This window comes from Adiantum capillus-veneris, chromosome 2 (assembly GCF_014529385.1).
Source record: "Adiantum capillus-veneris isolate H3 chromosome 2, ASM1452938v2, whole genome shotgun sequence".
NCBI lineage: Eukaryota > Viridiplantae > Streptophyta > Polypodiopsida > Polypodiales > Pteridaceae > Adiantum > Adiantum capillus-veneris.
This window is the reverse complement of record NC_140932.1, coordinates 152138694-152164641: the sequence shown is the minus strand read 5'-3', so window position 1 is coordinate 152164641 and position 25948 is coordinate 152138694. Positions and strand designations below refer to the sequence as shown.

The 25948-nt window shown below is 44.3% G+C and overlaps 1 protein-coding gene across 3 annotated transcripts in view; it reads left to right on the top strand.

The window, feature by feature from the left end:
- Positions 1-19443, top strand: part of LOC147463868 (zinc finger CCCH domain-containing protein 63-like) — a 47680-nt gene extending 28237 nt beyond the window's left edge. For all 3 annotated transcript variants that reach the window (XM_086491697.1, XM_086491691.1, XM_086491700.1), the window contains exons 6-7: positions 18473-18775; positions 18940-19443. In XM_086491697.1, the coding sequence (XP_086347823.1) occupies positions 18473-18775; positions 18940-19239 (603 nt within the window). In that variant the 3' untranslated portion in view covers positions 19240-19443. The remainder of the gene's footprint in view (positions 1-18472; positions 18776-18939) is intronic.
- The last annotated feature ends 6505 nt before the right edge of the window (positions 19444-25948 follow it).

The following is a 25948-nucleotide window of genomic DNA, read 5'->3' as shown; positions in this document are numbered from 1 at the left end:
CATACACACACACACATATGAGCTTATTGATGACGTGGTAGGCCAAATGGAATTCCGGATTTTGCGTTGACTTGTTGAAATGGCAGCTTGTACGGATTTTCGTGTTTCACGTTGATTGTGATGTGATAGCTTGTACGGATTTCCGTGATTTACGTTGGCTAATTTTCAGTGCTAGCTTTTGGGCTAGTTGCTTTTGAGTTTCAAGCTTTTCATGTAAACTGTTTCTCAAGGCCAAGGGCCTTAAATAAGTGCAGAGGGCTAAGTCTCTGGCACGCTTGAGTGGTTGAAGGTGCAGAGCGTGAGTACTGGCATTGTATTGAGCTCAAGTAATATAAAGAAATACCGAAAGGGGCACCAAGGTTTGGGGCGAATACTCTTTGGGGTGGAACTTCGCTACTCCGAGTGTCGTCTCTCTTTCAGTTTAGTTGTTATTGAAGTGCTAAAAGTTTGTTCTTTTCTGTTATTGGCACGTGGTGCCCGTCTGTTATTGGCACGTGGTGCTCGTCTTGTGACATGATATGTGCAACAATTGTTGGAGGCTTTTAGTATGACCTTGTGCAAGCCCAATCTCTAGTATGATGGATCCGTATTCTAAGTTGTTTCTGTATGACCCCTCGTATGTAGCTAATGCTACGAAGTATCAAAAATTGGTTGGCTTTGTTGTTTGGTTATTGAACACCCGTTTTGACATTCATTTGCGAGTGGGACTTCTCTGTTGATTTATGTAGAAGCCCATCAAGTCATATGTTCGAGAGGTTCTTTGGATCTTGTGGTATTTGAAGTTTGAAGCAACCAAAGTCATTAGGCATACAATATATTGTTGGAGGTACAAACTCGAAGATTACTCTTCAAGGATGAAGTGATTTTGATTGGGGTGGAGAGCTACATCCACAAGGATTGACTATAGGTTACACCTGCTCATTTGTATCAAGAGCGATTTTATGGAGCAATAAGTAGCCCTTTGAAAAAGCCCACTGTTGCCTTGTCGTCCATAGAGGTTGATTATCTTGCTGCTTGTAGTGCTACATGTTGGGAGTGTTTTGGTTACGTAGGTTGCTTTTAGGTGGTTTTACGTAGTAGATGATCATAAATTATTCCGACGTCGGGAGATGTATAGCTATCGTATTGGTGTTACACACTCGGACCAACCACATAGACACACAATATCATTTTGTTGGGAAAAGACCTTGTCACAAACTCCTGATGTGTCAAGCCACGGAAGAATAGAATCAACCTGTAGATCTCGGCCGAGGGGCCTAAACCCTAGAAGAAGCAACATAAGAAGTTTTACCAACTTATAAAGTCTTGCCGAGAGACGTATTTTAAAAGAGAAATTCCAGCCAACTTATGGGACCCCATTCGATGATGGGGCCCTAGTAACCCAAAGACAGTAAATAAAGCTGGATCCACTCTCTCTCTCTCTCTCTCTCTCTCTCTCTCCTCTCTCTCTCTCTCTCTCTCTCTCTCTCTCTCTCTCTCTCTCTCTTTCTCACACACACACACACACACACACACACACACACACACACACACACACACACACACACACGATGTAGCAGCTGATGACGTGGTAGATAGTACGGAATCCCACATTTTACATTGACATGCTGACGTGCCAACTATACGGATGCTTGGATCTCACGCTGACTGGTGTTGACATGGCAATGTATTGATTTTTGCGTTTTGCGTTGACATGTGTTGATGTGGCAGTGTATGAAATTCCTTACCGGTGTTGACATGGCAATGTTATGATCTCCGCGTTTTACGTTGACATGTGCTGACGTGGCAGTGTACGAAATACAGCTTTTGGCCAAGATGCTTTTGAACCGAATGCTTTTGAGTTTAACTGCTTTCCATAGGCCAAGGGCACTTTAAATAAGTGCAGAGGGCTCATTCTTTGGCACTCTTCCGGGTGAAGGTGTAGAGCGCGAGTAACGGCATTGTACCGAGTTCAAGCAATATAAAGAAATACCAAAAGGGGCGCCAAGGTTTGGGGCCAGTGTTCTCTTAGGATGGAACTCCGCCACGTGTCATGAATCAGTTTAGTATTATTTGAAGTGCTAAAAGTGTTCAATCTGTTCTTTTCCGTTGCCATGTGGTGCCCGTTCGTGACACTGGTATGAGAGCTCTGATGCTATTGCCACACGCGTCACACAGGACCACAAATGACTTCATGAGATCTAGTAGAATAATCACGGGATCTGAAGTCAACTTTTCCTTTAAGAGACTGAAAGCTGAAATCTCTCTTTGGGTCCATCTAAAAGTGACCTCTTACTTTGCAAAGCTATCTGTGCAAAATTCTTGATAAACCTTCTATAGTATGAATACAATCCCAAGAAGCTTCGAACATTGTGCACAATCTTTAAGTCTGGCCATGTCTTAATAGCTTCAATCTTTGCGGGATCCATTCGGACACCATCCTTTGACACTATGTGGCCAAGAAAGTGGATCTCTTCCAAGAAGAATTCACTTTTCTTAGGATTGACAAGTAACCTGTGACTGTGCAACTCTTCGAACACAATGGTCAAGTGACGCCTATGCTCCTCTTCATTCTTCGAGTAGACTATCATGTCGTCAAAGAATGTGCCAACAAGCTTTTGATGCGAGCGGAAAATCCGGTCTATCATTCTGTTGAACGTGGCAGGAGCATTTGTAAGACCAAATGGCATCACTAAGAACTCATAAAGACCAAATGTCGTTCTAACGTAGTCTTGTGCACATCCACTGGCCTTATACGAATCTGATGGTATCCACTCTTAAGGTCTTATCGTGCTGAAAATTGCAGCACCCTCTAAACTGTCAAGAGTATCATCAATCCTTGGGATATGTTCTTGATGGTATTCTTGTTCAGCGCAAGAAGTCAATACACTTGTGTCAAGAGCCATCCTTCTTTTGCATTAAAAGCACTGGGGAGCAGAAAGGTGAAGAACTAGGCTGAATCAGCCCCTTCTCTAAAAGCTGCTCTACCCGGCCATAATCTCTTTTTGTTACGCCGCACTAACCCTGTAGGGAGGTCTGTTTGGTGGGCTACACCTTGGCACCAAATCTATCGCATGGCCCTGAGGCCTCTCCGGCGGCAATTGCGACGGTAATGAATCAGAGTGTTCGTGTGCGTTGGGAAAGTCGCCTAGTACGTGGGGATAATGTCTGTGAAGTGTCCTAGTACAATTATGTTGCCAAAATCGGGCCAATTCAAGTCATTTTCAGCCTAGATTATGCGGGGCAGCTTGTAGGAAATCACAGGTTTTATTCCCTCTTTGAATACAATAAAGAAATACCGAACGGGGCGCCACTCTTGGGGCCAACAGGTGTCGGCGTTCTAGCTTTCAAGCCGTGTATGTTGAAGTGTTAATTCCCGTCATAGGTTTTATTTGCAAGCAAGCGTCTTTCCTAAAGTCTAGAGTAAAGTTTTCGGTGAAAGCCAAAGTCTACCGCTCTACGGGCTGGTTTCATGGTTCCATTGCTGCCCGAAACTTTACTCTAGACTTTAGGACATAGAGAAACTTGCAAATAAAACCTGTGACGGGAATTAACAACTCAACATACGCGGCTTGAAAGCTAGAGTACTACCAAGCAGACGCCGACATCTGTTGGTCCCAAAGACTGGCGCCCCGTTCGGTATTTCTTTATTGTATTCAAAGATGGAATAAAACCTATGATTTCCTACAAGCTGCCCCGCATAATCTGGGGTAAGAATGACCTGAATTGGCCCGATTTTGGCAGCATAAATGTACTAGGATGCTTCACAGACATTATCCCCACATAATAGGCGATTTTCCCAACGCATACGGACACTTTGCAAAACCTGGCGAGAATTTGCAGCACGCTGAATTCTCTGTTTTCTGGCATGAAAATGCTCCAGAACACATGCACAACGGTCCCCTCACGTCCTCGGACCTCTTGGGGTATTAAGGACCGTTTAGGACCGAAACCTCAAACCTGCAAAAATATACACAGCAGGTGTATTTCCCTCTTTGGGCTCCGTTTCGTGAGCCGTTCGCATCCGTAGCAAGTCCTCGAGCTCTCGCACCTATAGGGCTACTTGCCCTTTGAATCGAATGAGATTTCTCGTGTGAAATCTCTCCGAATTCACCTGTACCTGCGGGGGATTAGTAACTAGCTAATACAGTACCTGTGCAAGAGGCTCTTGCCTCGACAACCACGCATGAACCCACACAACTGTGCATAGGTCAAATGAAAAGCCCTCTTTTGGGGCATCACATAATTGCACGGAGGGGAGAGAGAGAACAATGAATGCTGTGCAAGGCTTTAGTTCGTGCACTTCACTATACATAGAGGGTAGGCAAGCACACAGTAGCTTTGGTACGTGCAACAATCCACCATACGGTTGAAAATGCAGCCCACGTTTTATTTTTAATGCTTCTCTCTCTTAAGTTGGAAAATGCCCAAAAATGTGTTAAGTGGCACTCATGCATTAATTCCTCGCTTTGGACGTTCTGGTCTAAAAATATCTCAACCGGTTGCTAAGTTGACTTAGCGGCAGAGTAATGAAATGTTCCTCGTCATTCTGGAGCTAATGACGCGAACAGATTTCGTGGCCCAAAATAGCAGTTCCCTAAATTTTAGGAGATGCTTCCATTGGACTCTCACTGGTCATCTGACCATCTTTCACCACTGGGACCACATCCAAAAATGCAATGTAGCTGTCACCAGGAGGTGTATTTTTCCTGGTGCCTTCCGTAAATAAGTATTAGATATATTTATTTTATTTTTACCTGTTTGTCCCAAAACCCTTGAAAAGGTGCAAGTGGACATTGCATGGCGAGTGTGAAATGGCTGCAGCCAAATGGGTTTTTCACATCGGGGATCTAGGTCGGTCAGACAGGGACTGCCCGGGCCAGTTAGCATTGAATTCTGATGAGTATGGAAGCTCGCGCGCCAAACTGGAATTTGGGCCACTCGTCAAGTCACAACAACTTTATAAGTTGAAAGGGGCCAGTAAATTAACCCACATTGTAGATGTTGGTCAAATGGTAGTCTTCAATGATGGTCAGGAGACTGGTAGGGACGCCATGGAAGCATCTCCTAAAATTTAGGGAACTGCTATTTTTGACTGGAAAATGTGTTCGCATCATTAGCTCTGGAATGACAAGGGGAACATTTTATTGCTCTGCTGCCAAGTCAACTGACGTACCAGATGAGATATTTTTAGCAGGGAAAGCCCAAACTCGGAAACTGGGCGACGTGTCAGCCTGTGAGCGATTCTGCCACTCTGGGAGGCAAAAACGAGCTGCATATCAACAAAGGGGGCGCCATTTTCAGCCTCAGGTGGATTGTAGCAGGTACAGAAGCTATGGAATGCTTACCTTGCCCTCTATGCACAGTATGGTGACGGGAGTGATGCCCCGCACGCTACATACTGCTCTCTTTCTCCCCTACGTACAGTATGTTATGCCCCACTAGTGGGCTTCTCATTTGACCGATGTACAGTTCTGGGGGTTTATGCGTGTTTGCCAAGGCAAGAGCCTTCTGAACAGGAACCGGATTAGCTAATTGCTAATCCCCCACAGGTACGCACAGTTCCATCACGAAAGATTGCGAGTTTGGAGAGTTTTCTCGTGTGAAAACTCGTCCAATTCACAGGGGAACTGTCCCATTGCGTGCGGGAGCCCTTGGGACACGCGTAGGCGTGTTCGCTCCGCTAAAAACGATCCGAAACAGGGAATTACAGCCTGCTGTGTTTTTCTGCAGTTTTAGGGTTTCGCACCTAAACTGCAAGGGAATATCGGGGGAGCCACGTGAGAGCCTTGGGATGCGTGTACAGGCTTTGGGGCTCCCGGCAGTAAAAACAGAGAATTACAGCCCGCTGAATTTCTGTGACAGCTCACCAGAAAGCTTCCAGATATCGAGGGAATCCGTCCTAGACAGGCGTTTTTGACCTATAGGGGTTTTTGCGCCGTTATGTTGTCGAAATCCGGTCGAAAACCTGCGTTTTCAGCCCTCGCCAGGTTTGGACAGCTTTGTGAAAGCTTGTGCTAAGTGGTCGGATCGTCTACCTTAAATTGAATAAAGAAATACCGAAAGGGGCGCCAGTCTTTGGGGCCTACACGGTGTCGGTCTCGTGTGCGCAGTGACATTATAGTCGTTGGACGCGACTGTGTTCTCTTCCCTTCTCAGTGCTCTGTGTAAAGTTAACAGGTAATTGAAATAGTATCGCCGTCTACGTTGTACGGGCCGGCTATATGGTTCCATCGGCGGGATAGTCACTTTTTCTTCAAAAAGTGCAGTGTGGATTGTTGTGGGTGAAAGCAACACAGAGCTTGTCGATATGGCAGAGAAGAGAGACCAAGTACCTGAAGAGGGATCTTCCTCACATGGCACAGAGAAAATTCCTTCAACTCTTCAAGAAGAGGACAGGTTGTTTAGAACTCAACTGCGTTGTTGCATGGACATGTTTCAGCAGTTGGCTAACAACCCAAGGATGCAGGATGCAGGAATTCTTACAGGCTTCGACATAGGGTTTTCAGCCTCCTACACAGGGCATGACTGAGCCGTTGCAAGAAAAGGAGATTTCCAATGCGCAGAGGACTCATGATGCTCGAGGGAAAGCCCATGTGGTTGAGCAACTAGCGGTGTCCAATGATCCAAAGCAACTTGCTTTAGCTGGACAGGAACCGTTTGTGAATGGTCAAGGGAGCAATGAACAGGCTATGTGTCAGACCCTTCCATTACCTAATACTTATCCTGGTTATTTTGGAGGTGGTTCAGTGTTTCAAGCTATGGCTGGACCTTCCACAGGTTATATGCCAGGGAATGTGTTCGGGACAATGCAAACAGGCATGGGTAACCTTGTGTACGCGAACATGGGTGTCCAACCAGGTTTTCGGGGTGCCTATGGCCAGTTTCGAGTGCCTGGAACACAATTTTGTATGGCTGGTTTTTCGCAGCCATACGTACAAAATGCAGATATGACTGGGAAAACAGGTGATGCGAGTGCTGGAATGAACACTCATGGAGCACCACTGTTACAGGCACCTGTTTATGATAATGTGGCTCCTTTGAGTCAGCTTAAGGATTACAAGGAAGGTGGGCAGGGAGTGAAGTTTGAAACTTTCAGAGGAACTGAGGACCAATTGAAGGCTTTGACCTTCATACAGCAGTTCGATGCAGCTTATGCTAGAGGCTACTTCACGGAATCTTCAAAGATACGCAAGGCTGCCACTTTCTTGAAAGGGAAAGCGCTTCATTGGTGGACCGCATTGTTGAACCAGGATCAAGCCCCAACAACGTGGGTCCAATTCAAACAACTTTTTGCGCCTGCATGGTTGACAAACACTTTTGAAGTGGATGTAATGACGGAATGGCACGAGTTGAATGCTAAACAGTGTGCGAATTTGGAAGAGTACAATAAACAGTTTTGGGCCACACTGTTGCCAGTCACCTCTTACAGGTTTGTGCCATTGTTAGAACAGATTGAGAAGTACTGTTGCGGATTGCCCAAGAAAATCAGGGACTACTGCACAAAGACTACTGTCATGAATATGTTTCAGTTGATAGAGAATGCAAGAGTGGCCAGCAATCTGTGGAAGGGAGATTCCGATGGATTTAATAGCCACAAGAAAGGGTCCCAGGGCAAACAGTTTTCGGCCAAGGGCAATGTTGCAGCAAAGCCTTCTGAGTCTCCTGCAAAGAAGCCCTCCACTCAAGAAGCTGATACGTCCAAGAAGCAGTCTAAATCTTCTTCGGAACGAGGACAAGGACAAAAAAGGCATTTTTCTGGCAAAACTTTTCAAGAAAGGAAAGCTCTTAGGGAGGCCAAGAAATGCTACATTTGTGAACAGGAAGGACACTTTGCAAATGAGTGCCCACAGAAGAAGTCACAGGATAAGGATGACAAGTCAGACCATAAAGGGAAGAAGCCAAAGCCGAGTGCAAGACTTGTTCCAGATTTGGTTGGAGATCAGCCAAACACAGATGCCACGGAGCTGTGCAGAGCTTGGGGCAAAGTTAGAGACCAGACAGTGCTGGTTTTCTTTGATCCAGGAGCCCGTGCAAATTTCATATCACCAGAATTGGTATCAAAGTTGGGCATTCGTGCAGAGGAGATGGGTATGACAGGGGAAGCAGGTTTGGCATGCCCAAGACATTCAGAGCTTGTTACTCCCATACTGGGAAAGCTTCATCTGCACATTCAGAGCTATGTGGATGCGGAAGAATTTCATATTATGCCGCTTGAGGGCTGTGATGTGTTATTGGGTATCCCATGGTGTTACAGGTTGCATGCTATGGTGGATACTTACAACAAAAAGATTACCCTTGTACATAGAGGAAAGACTCATGTCCTTGATGTAAAGCTTAAAGGCGAGTCTGTTCCAGTTGTTTCTGCTTCTGCTATTTCATCTGTAATAAAGAATCATCTTTCTGCGTACTTGATCTTTGCAAAAGAAGTACCTCAAGTTGTATCTAATTTGTCTACCTTAGATAAAGACAGGTCAACTTTTTTGAGTGGTTTCAGTGATTGTTTTTCGGACTCTTTGCCAGGGGAGTTACCTCCTTAGAGACCCGAGGATCATACTATAGATCTTGTGCCAGGTTCTAGTCCACCGAATAGACCACCATACAGGGTTAGTGCAGCCCAACAGAAAGAGATTATGGGTCAGGTCAACGAGCTTTTAGAGAAGGGGCTGATTCAGCCCAGTTCATCCCCTTTTTGTTCGCCTGTACTCTTAGTGCAGAAGAAGGATGGTTCATGGCGCATGTGCATTGACTATCGCGCCTTGAATAAGAATACTATCAAGAACAGTTTCCCCATACCGAGGATAGATGACATTCTTGATCGGCTTGAGGGAGCGTCATTGTTTACAAGAATAGACCTAAAGAGCGGGTATCATCAGATACGCATTAGACCAGAAGATGTCCATAAGACTGCGTTCATGACAACATTTGGTCTCTATGAGTTTCTTGTCATGCCATTTGGTCTCACAAATGCTCCTGCCACATTTAATAGAATGATGGACAGAATTTTTAGACCGCATAGAAACTTCGTGGGTACCTTCTTTGATGACATGATTGTCTACTCAAAAGTCTGAAGAGGAGCATAGGGATCACCTGACTGCAGTTTTCAATGAGTTACGTAAGAACAGGCTACTCATTCATGCGAAGAAAAGTGAGTTCTTTTTGCAAGAAATTCACTTCCTTGGGCACATTGTTTTAAAGGATGGGGTACACATGGATCCCGCTAAAGTGGAAGCAATTAGGTCATGGCCAGACTTGAAGTCCATACATGACATACGAAGCTTTCTAGGCTTATGTTCCTATTACAGGAGGTTCATCTGAAATTTTGCTGAGATTGCTTCTCCACTCCATGCACTGCAAGGAAAAGGAGTTACTTTCAAGTGGACAGCCAAGGAAATTTTAGCGTTCAAACACTTGAAAGAGAAGCTGACTTCAGATCCGGTAATTATTTTGCCAGATCTTTCTAAATCTTTTGTGGTTCAATGTGATGCGTGTGGCCATAGTCTTGGTGCAGTTTTAATGCAGAATGGTCGAGTAGTCGCATATGAGAGCAGAATTCTTTTGAAGACTGAAAGGAACTTGCAAGTCTATGAGAAAGAATTGCTGGCAGTAATTCATGCTCTCACTAGTTGGAAACACTATTTGCTAGGGGCTGATTTTGTTGTCCAAACGGATCATCAAACCTTGCGATATTTTCTTACACAGACGAAGTTGTCTGAGAAGCACATGCGATGGGCAAACATCTTGTCAATGTTCCATTTCAGATTGTGCATGTGCAAGGGAAAAAGAACGTGGTGGCTGATGCGTTGTCACGAAAGCCCCAAATTTTAGCAGTGTCAATTCTGTACCATTGTGAACTAGACGAAATGAAGACTCAATATGCTGAAGATTCAGATTTTGCAAGGATCTATGACCAGCTTGTTGATGGGCAACATCATGAGCACTATATGCTTAAGAACGACTTTCTCATGATGCATGGAAAGTTATGCGTTACTAAACAGTTACGGCCAAAGATTTTGATGGAAAGTCATGCTCCACCTTATGCTGGGCATCGTGGAATTGATGCGACGGTGAAAGGGATTGAGGCATTCTTCTATTGGCCAGCTTTGCGTCAAGATGTTGACACATTTGTAAGATCATGCTTAGTATGCCAAAAAGTCAAATTTGACAGACAAAAGCAATCGGGATTGTTGTAGCCATTGCCGATCCCTGATAGGCCACGGGAAAGTATAGCAATGGACTTTATCTTTGATCTTCCAAGGACGCAAACAGGAAATGATGGGATTTGGACTATCATTTGTAGGTTCAGTAAGCAGGCCCATTTCATTCCTGTTAGGAAGAAGATAAAGCCAGAACACATGGTCAAGATATTCATGAGCAATATCTTTAAATATCATGGGATGCCTCAGTCAATTGTTAGTGGCAGGGATCCACGTATAACGAGTCTTTTCTGGAAGGCATTGTTTGAGAACATGGGCACTACGCTCAAGTTCTCTTCTTCGTTTCATCCGCAAACTGATGGACAGTCAGAAGAGGCAAATTCTATTGTCTTGGACCTACTCAAATGTTATGTCTCAGAGCACAAGGCAACTTGGGAACACCATCTCCCATTGGTTGAATATGCTTACAATAACACTGTGCATACATCAACAGGTAAGGCACCATTTGAGATAGTGAAAGGAGGAAAGAAAGTTCCACCCATTTTGTAGACTAAGGACAAGATATTTGAGGCAGACAAGTATGTGCAAGATATGGATGAAACATACAGGAAGATAAAGATTGCTCTTGAGAAGACTCAGGCTAAGCAAAAGAAAGCTGTTGATCATCACCGTCGTGAACTTGTATTTTCACTTGGTGATGGGGTACTTTTACGCTTTGAAAAGGCCAGGTTAAGGAAAAGGAAAGGCAAGGAACGCTTGTTTCCTAAGCTCAGTATGCGATATTATGGTCCTTTTCAGATTTCAGAAAAGATCAGCGATGTAGCTTACAGGTTAAAGCTACCAGAAGGCTGGAAAATACATAATGCTTTTCATGTCAGCCTTCTAAGGCCCTTTGTTGGTGATGTGCCAAAGAATATGCTTGATGAGGAACAACCCGAAGTGGAAGAATTGGATGAAATCCTTGTTCCTGAACAGATATTGGCACATAAAGAAAGAAAGGTTAGAGGAAAGGTTGCAAGACGCTATTTGGTGAAGTTCAAGAACTATCCATCATTAGATGCCAAATGGATGGAAGAGTCTGAATTGCTTGATTCACCTCAGCTATTGCAATTGTATCTTGAAGCCTTTCAAATGGAACCCACAGTGACTTGATGCAGCCTTTTTGGAGCAAGGCAAGAGCATGGTTCATGATACTCAAGAGAGTAGTTAAGCGATTGTATCTACTCTTTCCATACAGAATTTAGCTAGAGAAGTTTGTGCTCAAGAGTACACTAGAAGACTTCTATGCTTGATATATGTGTCGTAGCCAGGTTGGTGGGATTGTTTAATCGTCCAACGCTACATTTCCGGAAGCATGTATATCTTGGATCCCCATCATAGAATATATGTGATATCAGGAGATATCTGCATGTATTATTGGCATGCAAGCGAGGTCGCTTGCAGTATTTCAAGGGTGGGGTGTGTCACCAGGAGGTGTATTTTTCCTGGTGCCTTCCGTTTGTCCCAAAACCCTTGAAAAGGTGCAAGTGGACATTGCATGGCGAGTGTGAAATGGCTGCAGCCAAATGGGTTTTTCACATCGGGGATCTAGGTCTGTCAGACAGGGACTGCCCGGGCCAGTTAGCATTGAATTCTGATGAGTATGGAAGCTCTTGTGCGCCAAACTGGAATTTGGGCCACTCGTCGAGTCACAACAACTTTATAAGTTGAAAGGGGCCAGTAAATTAACCCACATTGTAGATGTTGGTCAAATGGTAGTCTTCAATGATGGTCAGGAGACCGATAGGGACGCCATGGAAGCATCTCCTAAAATTTAGGGAACTGCTATTTTTGACTGGAAAATGTGTTCGCATCATTAGCTCTGGAATGACAAGGGGAACATTTTATTGCTCTGCTGCCAAGTCAACTGACGTACCAGATGAGATATTTTTAGCAGGGAAAGCCCAAACTCGGAAACTGGGCGACGTGTCAGCCTGTGAGCGATTCTGCCACTCTGGGAGGCAAAAACGAGTTGCATATCAACAAAGGGGGCGCCATTTTCAGCCTCAGGTGGATTGTAGCAGGTACAGAAGCTATGGAATGCTTACCTTGCCCTCTATGCACAGTATGGTGACGGGAGTGATGCCCCGTACGCTACATACTGCTCTCTTTCTCCCCTACGTACAGTATGTTATGCCCCACTAGTGGGCTTCTCATTTGACCTATGTACAGTTCTGGGGGTTTATGCGTGTTTGCCAAGGCAAGAGCCTTCTGAACAGGAACCGGATTAGCTAATTGCTAATCCCCCACAGGTACGCACAGTTCCATCACGAAAGATTGCGAGTTTGGAGAGTTTTCTCGTGTGAAAACTCGTCCAATTCACAGGGGAACTGTCCCATTGCGTGCGGGAGCCCTTGGGACACGCGTAGGCGTGTTCGCTCCGCTAAAAACGATCCGAAACAGGGAATTACAGCCTGCTGTGTTTTTCTGCAGGTTTAGGGTTTCGCACCTAAACTGCAAGGGAATATCGGGGGAGCCTCGTGAGAGCCTTGGGATGCGTGTACAGGCTTTTGGGCTCCCGGCAGTGAAAAACAGAGAATTACAGCCCGCTGAATTTCTGTGACAGCTCACCAGAAAGCTTCCAGATATCGAGGGAATCCGTCCTAGACAGGTGTTTTTGACCTACAGGGGTTTTTGCGCCGTTATGTTGTCGAAATCCGGTCGAAAACCTGCGTTTTCAGCCCTCGCCAGGTTTGGACAGCTTTGTGAAAGCTTGTGCTAAGTGGTCGGATCGTCTACCTTAAATTGAATAAAGAAATACCGAAAGGGGCGCCAGTCTTTGGGGCCTACAGGGTGTCGGTCTCGTGTGCGCAGTGACATTCTAGTCGTTGGACGCAACTGTGTTCTCTTCCCTTCTCAGTGCTCTATGTAAAGTTAACAGGTAATTGAAATAGTACCGCCCTCTACGTTGTACGGGCCGGTTATAGTAGCCCAGTTCTCGGGTGATTTTCTCTTGGGGACTTCACCTTGGCACTGTGCCTCCATTGAGTTAGTTTCCTAGTATCCACCAACTTATTAAGTGTGGCGAGGGGACCCAAATGACTTTCAACGGAGCCTTTTACTACCGGAATTTTAGTGCCGAACAACTTCCCGTCTGCGGGTGAAACTACAGTTTCACATTGTCCATATAATGTCCGGCTATTTGCAACTTCAAAAAGAGGGTCTCAAAAATTAAACGAAAATCATGGGAAAGAGACCAAGAACTAATGTTAGCAGTCGCCACGTCCTTGTGACACAAGGGGCAAACGGGACAGTTGGCAAACGAAGAGAAACGTGCAGGACACCTCAACAAGAGGGGGCGCCCAAATGAGGATTGGGGCTGTTTTGAAGCTCATTGTGACTTACAGTGTGTGTATGAGTAGTGGGTGTAGGTTTACAACTTTAATGGAAAGCTGGCCTTCAACTTTGTCTCATGTAGCGCGATGATTTGCTCTAGTGCATCTCTCTCTTTCTCCCCTTTGCACATATGGTAATGCTCCACTAGTTGGGCTACTCAGTTGGTTGTATAGTTCTGGGGGTTTTATGCGCGTTTGCCAAGGCAAGAGCCTTTTGAGAGGAACCCGATTAGCTACTTGCTAATCCCTCAAAGGTACGCACAGTTCTATCGCGAAGGATTGCGGATTTGTAGAGCTTTTTTGCATGAAAACTCGTCCAATTTACATGGAAACTATCCCATTGCATACGGGAGGCCTTGGGACACGTGCAGACGTGTTCGCTCCGCCAAAAACGATCCAAAGCAGAGAATTACAGCTTGCTATGTTGTTTTGCAGGTTTAGGGTTTCGCATTTAAACTGCAAGGAAACACATGGGGAGCCTTGCGATGCGTGTACAGGGTTTTGGGCACCCAACAATGGAAAGACAAAGAATTATAGCACACTGAAATTCTGTTACAGCTCACCAAAAAGCTTCTGAATTGCGAGGGAATCCGTCCTAGACAGGTACTTTTGACCTACAGGGTTTCTGGCACCATTATGTTACCGAAATCAGGTCGGTAACCTACGTTTTCAGCCCTCGCCAGGTTTGGACAGCTTTGTGAGAGTTTGATCTAAGTGTTCGGATCGTCGACTTTGAATTGAATAAAGAAATTTTGAAAGGGACGCCAATCTTTTGGGCCTACAGGGTGCGATCTTGTGTGCGCAGTGACATTCTAGTCGCTAGACGCATCTGTGTTCTCTTTTCTTCCGAGTGCTCTGTGTAAAGTTAACAGGTAATTGAAATAGTACCCCCCACTACTGTGTACAGTCCGGTTATAGAAGACACCCCACCAAGGTAGTTTTCGTTCAACGTACGGGATGTCTAGTACCGTTTGGTCGGACCCGTTCCGTTCAGTACGTTTAGTACGTTTTGTTCAATCGAAAATGTAGCCGTTTATGACCGTTGGCGGTAGTTTTTGAACGTTGACAGTGAACGTTAGTGGGCGTTTATGGAGCCGTTTTGGAGCATGTTTGCAACCATGTGGCATGTGCCAATGCCTATTGCCATGCTCTCCCTCTCACATGCATAATGCCCCATGCTCTCCCTCTCCCATGCTCTTTCTCTTCCTATAATTTATTTAAGCAACTCCTCCACCTTGTTCTCAACACAATTTACAAGCTACAAGCTCCAGCCTCTCAATGCTCTCATCATCCATGTGCTCCCATTGAAGCTCTCAAGTGACAAGGCTCAAGCTCTTCATCTTTTCTCCCTTGGGTCTCTCTCCCTCAAGCTCCCATTGAAGCTCTTGAGTCTCAAGTGACAAGCTCTCCATCGTCTCTCCCTTGGGTCTCTTCCTCTCAAGCTCTCATAATTGTAATCTGTACAAATGCAAGTTTCTTTAAGGCCTAAGCCTTAGGCTTAAGGATTATTGGATTATTTTGAACATACATAACGTCATCGTACATCATAAATTTTTTTAGTTCGTGTAGTACCGCACATCGTCGTACGTGTACAAAACGTACAGGACCGTACGAGACCACCCTGCGTGACCCCACAACTTGGTTTTATTCTGCTAAATCTCACCTACCAATGAGTTAATAACCCATTGATATGAGGTGCTTCATATGTAGATACTACTTAGGCTTGGATATTGATTCTAGACCATGCGAACACTTGCAATGCCTACGTCTAGCGGACACTGGTTGTGCTCATGTGCAATCAAGGTAAGCAACTACTCTGAAGTGCTTGGATATGCTCGTCCTGCGTATAGGCTCACTGAGGTGCCATAACGCCTCGTAGAAATAGGAGTTAGCTAACGTATATGTTTATTATATTTTTCACTTTTGCAATTCAACTTAAAAGAAGGGTTTGAAGGATGTCTGTGGTCCTTAAGAAAGCTTCTTTAAAATTAGCATCTTGCTCTAGGAACATTTCTGTGATCTCTTAGGGAATTTCATCGTGATTTTATAATCTCTTATGTAGATAAGTGCTCTAATAACTTTGTTTTACGTGCAAAAAGTTCTATTTAGAATGCTTGTTAGGTGACGTAAACGCTCAGACTTACAATGGTTGTGAGCTTTCGATGTAAGAGGTTATCTTGAAACATCTAGACTTTTGTAAGTCTTTTGGTTTCAAGTGTCAGCTTATTGTTTGGAAGTTCCACAAGAACCCTATAAAGCCTAAATTTATAGCTGCTTCTTGCAACACCTCTTTGAGCGAGGTTTCCAAATGGCTTAGTTATTGTCTCAAAGCCATTTTACCTAGTGTAAATGACTTGTGGAAAAATTTGCTAAAGGAAGCAAATGTACCTTTCGATTCAAATTGGATTTTAAATGATCCAGTAGGTGTGATTCTTGTTACAAAGTTTTTGAACTCTTCAAGAAGCCTTAAGGAGAAATCTTCTCCTTTATGTCTCCAAACTTTCGACTTTACAACACTATATACGAAGCTAAATTTGGAGGACCTTAAATTCAGAGTCAAGTCTCTTATTTCAAAAGTTTTTGCGTTTGTATCCGAAAGAGGGAATGGCATTTCATGCATGTTGCCATTCCCCGTTCCCCGTTCCGATTTTCCGTTGCGGGTAACTATGGTAAATTAAATAAAAGTGGGAAGCTTAAAAGCCACTTATTGTTTGACTTAGTAAAACCTTATTTTGTTATTTTGATCTCTAGCGCTTCTAGTATTTTTACTCTAGCTTGATAAATGCTAGCCTTTATCATGGCTGAGTATGTCCATCACCTCCGGAGGGTGATAGAAACTCAGCTCGTTGGTTTTGTAGAGTACGTTCAAAGCATGAATCACCTCTATACAAACGTGCACCTACTCTTCGGCACTGACGACGTGAGTAGGGATGTCATAGCTGTTGTCCAAGCTATGCATTATAAAGGTGATATATTATTCTTCGTGTTTGGACAAGTAGCGAAGTTGAGGTCACATATTGTCAAGTTTGGATCTTCGTACTTCTTTGGTTATTTATAGCCTCTTTTTCGTAGGTTTGTTGTAGTATTTATTTTCCGATTTCGTATTTAGCTTACGTTAGGACTTAAGAACTCGTTCCTTTAGAAGTTGTTGAGTGAAGCTCGATTTTTAGGATTAAGGTTTTAAGATGTCTTTTCCTTTTTTGTTTAAAGTTGAGTACTTGTTTTTAAGTTTTAGCCACATAAGCTTCGTCAACTTATTTTTCGTGTCTCTTTTCTAAAAACATTTTTACATTAATAATGTTCTGTTTTATCTAGTTTTGTTTCATAGCAAATAAAATGATTTTAAGTTGTTTTTTTTCCTCTTTTCTTTTCTTGTGTCCCTTGCTTTTATAGTTTATGAGTGCTTTATTCTCTCTTATAAATCGTGATTTCAGACTATTCTGAACTTATGAAGGTATATAAGGGTTTGTAAGGAACAACTAACATAGTAGAAACGATGAATTTGTTCCAAACCCTTGAAAGGACACTCTCATGTCCTGAGGAGTTTTCACTGTACGTTAATGTGGAAGAAGACAGGTTTACAGGTTCCATGCCGGCAATTCAATGTTGCCATGGGGAGACAGAATTGTCTCAATAGGATCTTGAGAGGTAGATTCAAGAGTCAGGTATTGGTTACAACATTTGGAGAACTTGTGAAGCAGGTTGATGGTAGTCTCTGTCATGTTGATTAGAAAGGGGGCTTTGGTGCTTTAGAAAATGCAGGGTGTCATGGGACGGGCACCACATGCCAACGAAAAAGAACAGATTGAACAACTTTAAGCACTTCAAATAACAATTAAATTGAAAGAGATGCACGACACACGAGACGGGGAGTGGCAGAATTCCACCCCAAGAGAGCATTGGCCTCAAACCTTGGCGCCTCTTTTGGTATTTCTTTATATTGCTTGGACTCAATAGAAGCCGGTACTCCACGCTCGGTACTCCACGCTTTGCACCTTCACTCGGAAGCGTGCTAGTGAATGAGCCCATGGCACATGTTTAAAGGCCCTTGGCCTATGAAAAGCAGCTACATGAAAAGCATCAAACTCAAAAGCATCTGGCCTCAAAAGCTGCCCAGTGTAAATTACGGAAATCCATACACCTGCCACGTCACCATGCTGCAATGCGAATTGCGGAAATCGGTACAGTTTGCCACGTCAGCAGTTTTTACGCTATGTTCTCTGTGTGTGGGTTCAGCTTTATTTATTGACTTTGTGTCACTTGGGCCCCATCGGACGGGGTCCCATAAGTTGGTGGGAACTCTTCTTCAAAAAGAGGCCACTTGGCAAGTCTTTGCAAGTTGGTAAAACTTCTTTTGCTGCTTTTGCTTAGGGTTTAGGCTTCTCGGCCGGGATTTGCAGGTTGGCTCCGTTTTCAGTGGCTTGACACATCAGCAGTTTGTGACAACAAGGAGTCCTTTTTGTATGGGGGCTCTTAACATCAGACTGGGAATCAGCATTTTTTCTTGACATACGAGATTAAAACTTGGTGTATTTGGTGCGTGAAATACGGAGTTGAAGATAATCAGATACATTGGCAATGCAGCCTTGTAATACAAGCAATGGTAGTTTTCTCTTAGAGGGAAGTCTGTCTTTTGTCTGGGCAATAGAAATCTTTTCCATTTATAGCAACAACCGTAAGGGCACAAACCCCATGGTCAAGTTCAAATATGAAGGTTTCAAATAGAGGAGTAAGGACATATACAGAAACCTTCCAAGCACTGGTGTTTGGATGCTATCTATGGATTTCACAAGCTCATACTTTTCAAAGGCTCGTGTATAATAACCCTTCCCATGCAGTGGCGATTTATTTCATCTTATACATTTGTTATGTCGTATGCATAAATTCTTTTTGTTTCAGAGGAAAAGCCATCTTTGAACTATTGGACTATTAGAGCTCAGCGTTTTATGCCTTTTGTTGCAGCAACCAGGACAAGCTCTGCAGACGCCTACATCAGACAGGAGTTGTCAGGTGTTGCCTGCTAGAGGTGTTGACTATCCTCACGCACAGGGGCAGTTCACAACTGGAGCAGGTTTAGGAAAGCCGACAGCAACCATTCTGCATGGGCAAACAATTTTCCCAGAAAGGCCAGGGCAGCCTGATTGTCACCACTACATGAAAACAGGTGACTGCAAGTTTGGATTGAACTGCAAGTATCATCACCCTAAAGACCGAGCTATGTCCCTGCCCTCTGGGTTAAATCCAATGGGGCTACCTCTTCGTGTTGTAAGTTTTTCTCCCTTTGTGACTGGCTTTTTGATCATGCTAGCTTGCACTTCCCTTTGAAGGTGAATCTGGGCTTATCCTGGATTCATCTAGGTATATTTTTGATCATATTACCTTTACAAAAATTTCTGGTTTTCTGAAGAAGTTCCGTGGCAATTTGACAGGGAAAGCAAGCCTGCCCGTATTATGTTAAACATGGTATTTGTAAGTTTGGACCGGTGTGTAAGTTCGACCACCCAGTAAATGTGCTGCCTTATAGTCCACCTTATAGCCCCTCACTTTCTTCTTTAAATGAGATGCCTGTGGCTCCCTATGTGCCTGAATCCTCCCCTTCAGTTAGTCCTGGCTCTACAGTGTCAGAAAGGCTTCAGAACACCGTTAAGGGCGACGAGTCGAATGCCAACAAAGAGCCGCTTACTCAGGCTTCAGGGGTAAACACAGCTAATTCCACCAGGCTTGTATGATGTACAAATTTACAAACATGAGCTTCCATTTCTCAGCCTTAGTGGCTTAAATTGACAAAGATGATGGTTAAGGCCGAGGTTCTTGGGGTTGAGAGAAACTTGAAACTTGAGCAAACTCAAACTGCTTTGACATGGTAATTGTGAGAAAGACTTGTTGGGGCCGCTCTTCATTTGAATTTAGCCAGTGGGCAGCTATTTTGTAAATAGGCCCACATTTTTGGGTGACTTGTCTAGCTGCTGATTGATCAAATAATTGCAGGTGCGTTTTGGTTCTAAATCTCTTAGTGCTGTCTTCATTTTAGCCATGGTGATGTGTTAAAAAGAGTGTTTTGGTGCCCACAGCCTCCTCCTGCCAATGGAGCATGGGAATACAGGAAAATAACATACTGGCTTGTAGTCGGTGAGCGAGCTCTGTAGCATTTGAAAACTTCACAAGAAGTCAAAAAGGTCACACAACATACTGTTGCACATTGTAGATACTAGTATGTAGGTGTTGCTTGTGGTGGCGACACCTCTCTCTCTCTCTCTCTCTCATTCAGGATTTCATAGTGGGAGCCAGGCCAGTGGGCATAGCAGTAGATCATCCTCTCTTGACACTGTCCGTTAAATTTCAGTATAGTACAACCCAGACACCAGGAGGCAGGTCACACACCCGCTATACATTTACACCAGAGATTGATTTTGTTTATACAGAGGATATATGGGACTGTCTATTGGAAGGCACAGCTGGCACAAATGGTATAGGCCTCTCAGTGGAGGAGTGCACCACTCTACTGACTGAGACATTGCATGGGGCTGCTGCATCAGTGGCATACCCACAAACTCAGCCGGGTAAGAGACGACATTTTGGGAGCATGCCCCGGAATAGTTGGAATGATGAGGAATGCAAAGAGATGAGAGCCCAGCTTCAGAGGGATCTTTTGTTAGGAGTCATCACTTACAGACAGTCTCCGATTGCTTTCCGACGCGTTGTGCGACGGAAGAAGTGAGCTTACCTAGCTCAGATGGAGCGAGACTTATATCAAATGTTCTTGAGTAGGGACTCAGGAGAGGCATGGGCGAGACTTCCATGAGCACTCCCCTCCCCCAGTGATTACTTCACCTGTTGTGTGGGGCCAATATGCGACATCATTGTATACGATTCATAGACAGGAACCCCTTCCAGACCCTACCAAGCCTTGCCCAGCTAGGAGCACTTTCTTTACACTTGAGATGGTACGAAGGGCCATCGACAGGAAGAGGACCGGGAAGGCATATGATCATGACGGTCTAGTAGCGGAGCACTTTATACATGCCGGGGATATGTTGATGGAGGTTCTCGCAGTGTTGTTCAATCATGCCATGTGTGAGGGATTACATTAGACTTGGAGGTTGTCTAATATTGTGCCCATCTTCAAGGCTGGTGACCCTACAGAGCATGGGAATTATCGCACTATTATGGTTGGACACACATTGGCACGGTTGTATGCATCTATTCTGGAGCAACACTTGAGTAGTTGGGCAGAGGGCGAAGGTGTACGAGCAAAGGGTCAGGTCGGCTTCAGGAGGGGTTTCTCCACTCTTGATCATATTCTGACACTCAGGGCCATCATTGAGGAGGGCAGAGCACATGGGAGACGGATCTATTGTAGCTTTGTGGATTTTCGCAAAGCATTTGACATGGTACCAAGAGCTCGATTGATGCGCAGACTGCAGGAGATTGGGGTGTCCATAGAGGTAATTTGGGGGATTATGGCTTTGTGCAGATCAGTGGTGGGATATGTACGCACTCCGGAAGGGGTATCTAATTTAGTTCACTCTACTATTGGAGTGAAACAGGGCTGCCCATTGTCTCCTACTCTATTTGGTATGTATGTTGATGAGGTGTCTGATTACATTGACAGAAAGGGTGACAGGGGTGCCCAGCTGGCAGGGACGTGGATCCCATTGTTGCTATATGCTGATGATATTGTGCTGATATCTGACTCACCAGAAGGTATGCAACGACATTTGGATGCACTACGCAGTTTTGCAGAGGATAGTGGACTGTGTGTAAACCTAGGTAAAACAAAGGTTATGGTGTTTGACACCACACCGCAATGGGTCAGGAGATCAGTACCTACTTTCAAATATGGTCATGAGATTGTGGAGTATACAGATGCATACACTTACCTGGGGGTAGTCTTTATTGGGCTGAGATTTTCTTTGAGAAGAGCAGCAGAGACTAGACTAATTAGAGTCGGTGCGGCTCTGGGAGGAATGGAGAGGATGTGTTCGTAGGTTCAGTTCCAGCAACCTAGGACAAAGTTATGGCTCTTTGATACTTTGGTTGTCTCTACTATGTTATATGGGGTGCAGGTTTGGGGACCTTCTATAGGCCAAGATGGTTGGAGGCGTATGGAGAAGCCCCTTGGAGGCGTATGGAAAATCCCCTGGTATCTATGATCTCTCGGCTGATTAGAGCCAAGGTTTTCGTACCGCATGATATCATTCGCGCGGAATTAGCTGCCCCCCATATGGAGATTGGGGCGCTCACCAGATCAGTCTCCTTTGTACACAGTCTGTGGGATACTACGAGAGACAAACAGAGACAGATATGCCAGGGTGGCTCGAGTCCTCCAAACAATTAGCTCTTAATGGGGATACATCATGCTGGTATGCACAGATGGCATCATGGTTTCAGACACATGGTTTTCACCATGGACAGGTTGCCTCCTTTTCAATACTCTCTACAGGCACCCTTGAGGTCTCTGACACGGGTAGAGATTAATAGACTCATCCGTCAGGATCTGATCCTGTTGGACACGAGGAGGACATGGATAGAGCCGTTACAAGAGTTGGGCACAAAGATGGCTTTCTATAGAGAGCATCTTCTCCACCTCACTGGGGATGGATTTGTGATTCGACCTAGCTATATGGACACGCATCTTTCGCATGGTTTGCGTTGTGCCATTGGCCAGATACGCACGTCCTCACATCAGCTCGAGATTGAGACTGGCAGATTCAGAGGGACACCAGTAGATAGCAGAATATGCCGCTTATGCCATCTAGAGCCAGAGACAGAAGTACATTACATATGTCATTGCACAGTGTACTCTGAGATACGAGGCCGTTTTCATTGTCTATTCAGAGAAGGTTTTGGGCCTCTATCTAAGGTCATGAGTTATGAGGATCAAAGATGTCTTGGGCTATATCTACTTGAGTTACACAGGCATGGAGAAACTTTACTGAGGAGAGCTGAAGAGAGACATCCCCAGAGACAGATCACAGATTTCTTTACACTAGATACTGTACACCTAGAAGAACAGACAGAGGAGCAGCCAATGGCGGTGGAGAGGTCTACCCGCACTACTGGCATTCTCATAGACCGAGCATTGGAGCTAGGGAGATCTAGACGACCTCGAGGGAGAAGAGGAGCTACACAATGTCGAAGGAGGCTACGACAAAGGATTCAAGCCATACTCTTTCGTCGTCCAGAGTGCAGATGAAGATGGATCTCTACTCCCCTCCCATATTGTCTTCACATTGTACTGCTTAGTTTAGGATCCCGCAGTATTTATATTTTGTTATCCTAGTTTAATTTATTTTGTTAATCTGACTTTGTATTAGATACACCTCCTTGTAACTTTCTGGTCTCATAGGTCACTTTGGCCTTTTGAAGACGTTAATATAACATTTCATTTCATTTCATTTCGTTTCTCTCTCTCTCTCTCTCTCTCTCTCTCTCTCTCTCTCTCTCTCTCTCCACGGGTTACCCATTGCCTTAGTGCAGATTGGGTGGACCTTGCAGAGGATGATTCGTGTGGGTTTTTTTTTCGGGGGGCGGATCAAAAATCCCTCCCCTCTCTATACATGGTATGTGTACATCAAAAGACGTACATGTAGAAAAAGGGGTAAATTATTTTCCGTGGGAAGAGAATTAATGGCATTCTCAAATTGATTAAAATGTGGCGAAAGTCTGTCTTCAAGTGGCCCATACTTGACATTTATCGAGAAGACTCCTTTTGAATTTGCATGTAGCATCTGGATTATCACAACCTAGTACTTGTAGCATCTTGGGCCATAAGCCATACTCTTTCGTCGTCCAGAGTCCAGAGTGTTGGACACAAGTGGCCCATACACCTCGATGTCTAGTCCATACTCATGGAACTCCTTGCTAAGCTTTTGTTGAGTTTCTTTATCACACACAACTCTTTGTGGTGTGCCATTCCTTTTCTTTGGATGCTTCCATAGGTAGCCATTCTGTAGAAACTATCATAAGCCTTCCTTCATATTCTTTTAAATTCTTGTTCAATCCAATCTTCTAGCTTTTCCAAGCGGTCAAATATCGTCCAATAAGAAATCGATTATTGGAATTAGGGTTGCAAAGAAACACACAGCTTGGAGAAGACGAAGGAAGCACAAAGCACACAACAAAGAGTGTATAACTTAGTGTGCATTGGAAAGATAGATAGCCTTAGAGTGATGGGAGTATATACAATGCACAGGGGAAAAATCCTTCTAGTGAGGAAAAAATATCCCGTTAGTCCTAAGTGTGTTCACACACATCACTACCACATGTATATGGTAACAAATTCGCCTTGGGAGTGATGCGGTGAACAAGAGCTGGCACATAGAGTATAGGGAAGTGCCATGTCCTGAGGACATGATCAATCCACAAAGGGGAGTAAGCCCAAAGCTTTGCGAAAAGCTTCGAACTTCTCACAAGACAATACCTTTATGAAAAGATTTGCAAGGTTGTCCTGTGTTGGCTCACAAGCCAAGCTGATCTCTCTTGTTGAGAGCCTCTCCCTAACATAGTGGTAATGCACCGCAATGTGCTTTCTGCGAGCATGAAAAATTGGGTTCCTCGCAACCACCAATGCGCTCTGACAATCAGAGTAGATAGTGTTGGCACTGTGTTGTCCCACACCCAAATCAACCATAAGGCATCTGAGCCATACACAATCAACCGTAGGTGTGAAGATTGCCTTGTACTCAGCCTCACAACTAGAAGTGACCACAATAGGTTGCTTCTTGCTTAACCATGAGATACAACTAGAAGTGACCACAATAGGTTGCTTCTTGCTTAACAACGTCAACCAAATGAGGAGCCTCAACCTATTCTCCGAAGATCTACAAGAGCAAGTAGACCTTCAGAAAGGTTTGTTCCTTCCTTCAACCATCTCTTGATCTCAGATTCTGGAGAGCCGGAATCATACGAAGAAGCTATGCAACATGAATCCAAAGAAGAATGGACGAAGAGCATGCAAGTGGAGATGGACTCACTACATCGCAACCAAACATGGGAGTTGGTTGAGTTGCCTAAAGGTAAGCGGACACTTCAAAACAAATGGGTGTACAAGCTGAAGGAAGAAGAAGGTGGGAAGAAAAGGTACAAGTCTAAGCTTGTGGTAAAAGGTTTTTCTCAAAAGAAAGGTATTGACTTCAATGAAATATTTTCTCTTGTTGTAAAAATGAACTCAATTAGGCTTGTCTTAAGCCTTGTGGCTGCTCATGATCTAAATCTCGAGCAAATGAATGTAAATACGGCATTCCCTCACGGTGACTTAGAGGAGGAAATCTACACGCTTCAACCAAAGGGGTATGAAGTAAAAGGTAAGGAGAAAATGGTTTGCAGATTAAAGAAGAGCTTGTATGGTTTAAAGCAAGCATCAAGACAATGGTACTTGAAATTTGATCCATGGATGTTGGATCATGGATTTACAAGATGCAACTCGGATCACTGCGTCTACACGAAGAATTTGGGAGATGGGAAATTCATCATCCTAATGTTGTATGTTGATGACATGTTGATTGCAAGTGCTAACATGCAGGATATCAAAGACCTAAAAGAGGAGTTGTCCAAATCTTTTTCAATGAAAGATTTAGGTGCTGCAAAGAGGATACTTGGTATGAAAATATCAAGGGACAGGACGAAGAAGACAATAAAGCTATCTCAAGAAGATTACATCAAGAAGGTACTATAAAGGTTTGCAATGCAAAATGCAAAGCCAGCAGCGGTAGGTTTTCTAATGTATGCTATGGTCTGGACAAGGCCAGACATTGCACATGCAGTGGGAGTTGTGAGTAGGTTCATGGACAAGCCAGGTAAAGAGCATTGGCAAGCTGTGAAGTGGATACTTAGGTATCTAAAAGGGACAACAACAAATACTTTGTATTTTGGAGGAACTGATATTTTTCTAGAAGGGTATGCTGATGCAGATATGACAGGTGACAAAGATAGTCGAAGGAGCACCACTGGCTATGTGTTCACGGTTGGAGGCACAACAGTAAGCTGGGCTTCAAAGCTGCAGAAAGTGGTTTCACTTTCTACCACGGAAGCAGAGTATGTAGCAATGACGGAGGTAAGCAAAGAAATTCTGTGGCTTCACAGATTCTTAGAAAAGCTTGGATTCAAACAAGACAATTGTGTCTTGTACAGTGATAGCCAAAGCGCTATCCATCTTGCAAAGAACTCAACCTTTCATTCAAGGACAAAGCACATTGAGGTGAGATATCACTTCATACGCACTCTTTTGGAAGATGGACAGCTAAAGCTAGGAAAGGTGCATACAAGTGAAAATCCTGCAGACATGTTTACAAAGGTGGTCAACAAGAAGAAGTTGAGCTTTTGCTCATCTTCAATCGGCATTCAAGGATAAGAAGCCAGAATGGAAAGCAGTCACAGGTTTGGTTTGGAGATCAATCTCCAAGTGGGAGATTGTTAAGTATGGAGCCTGATTTACCC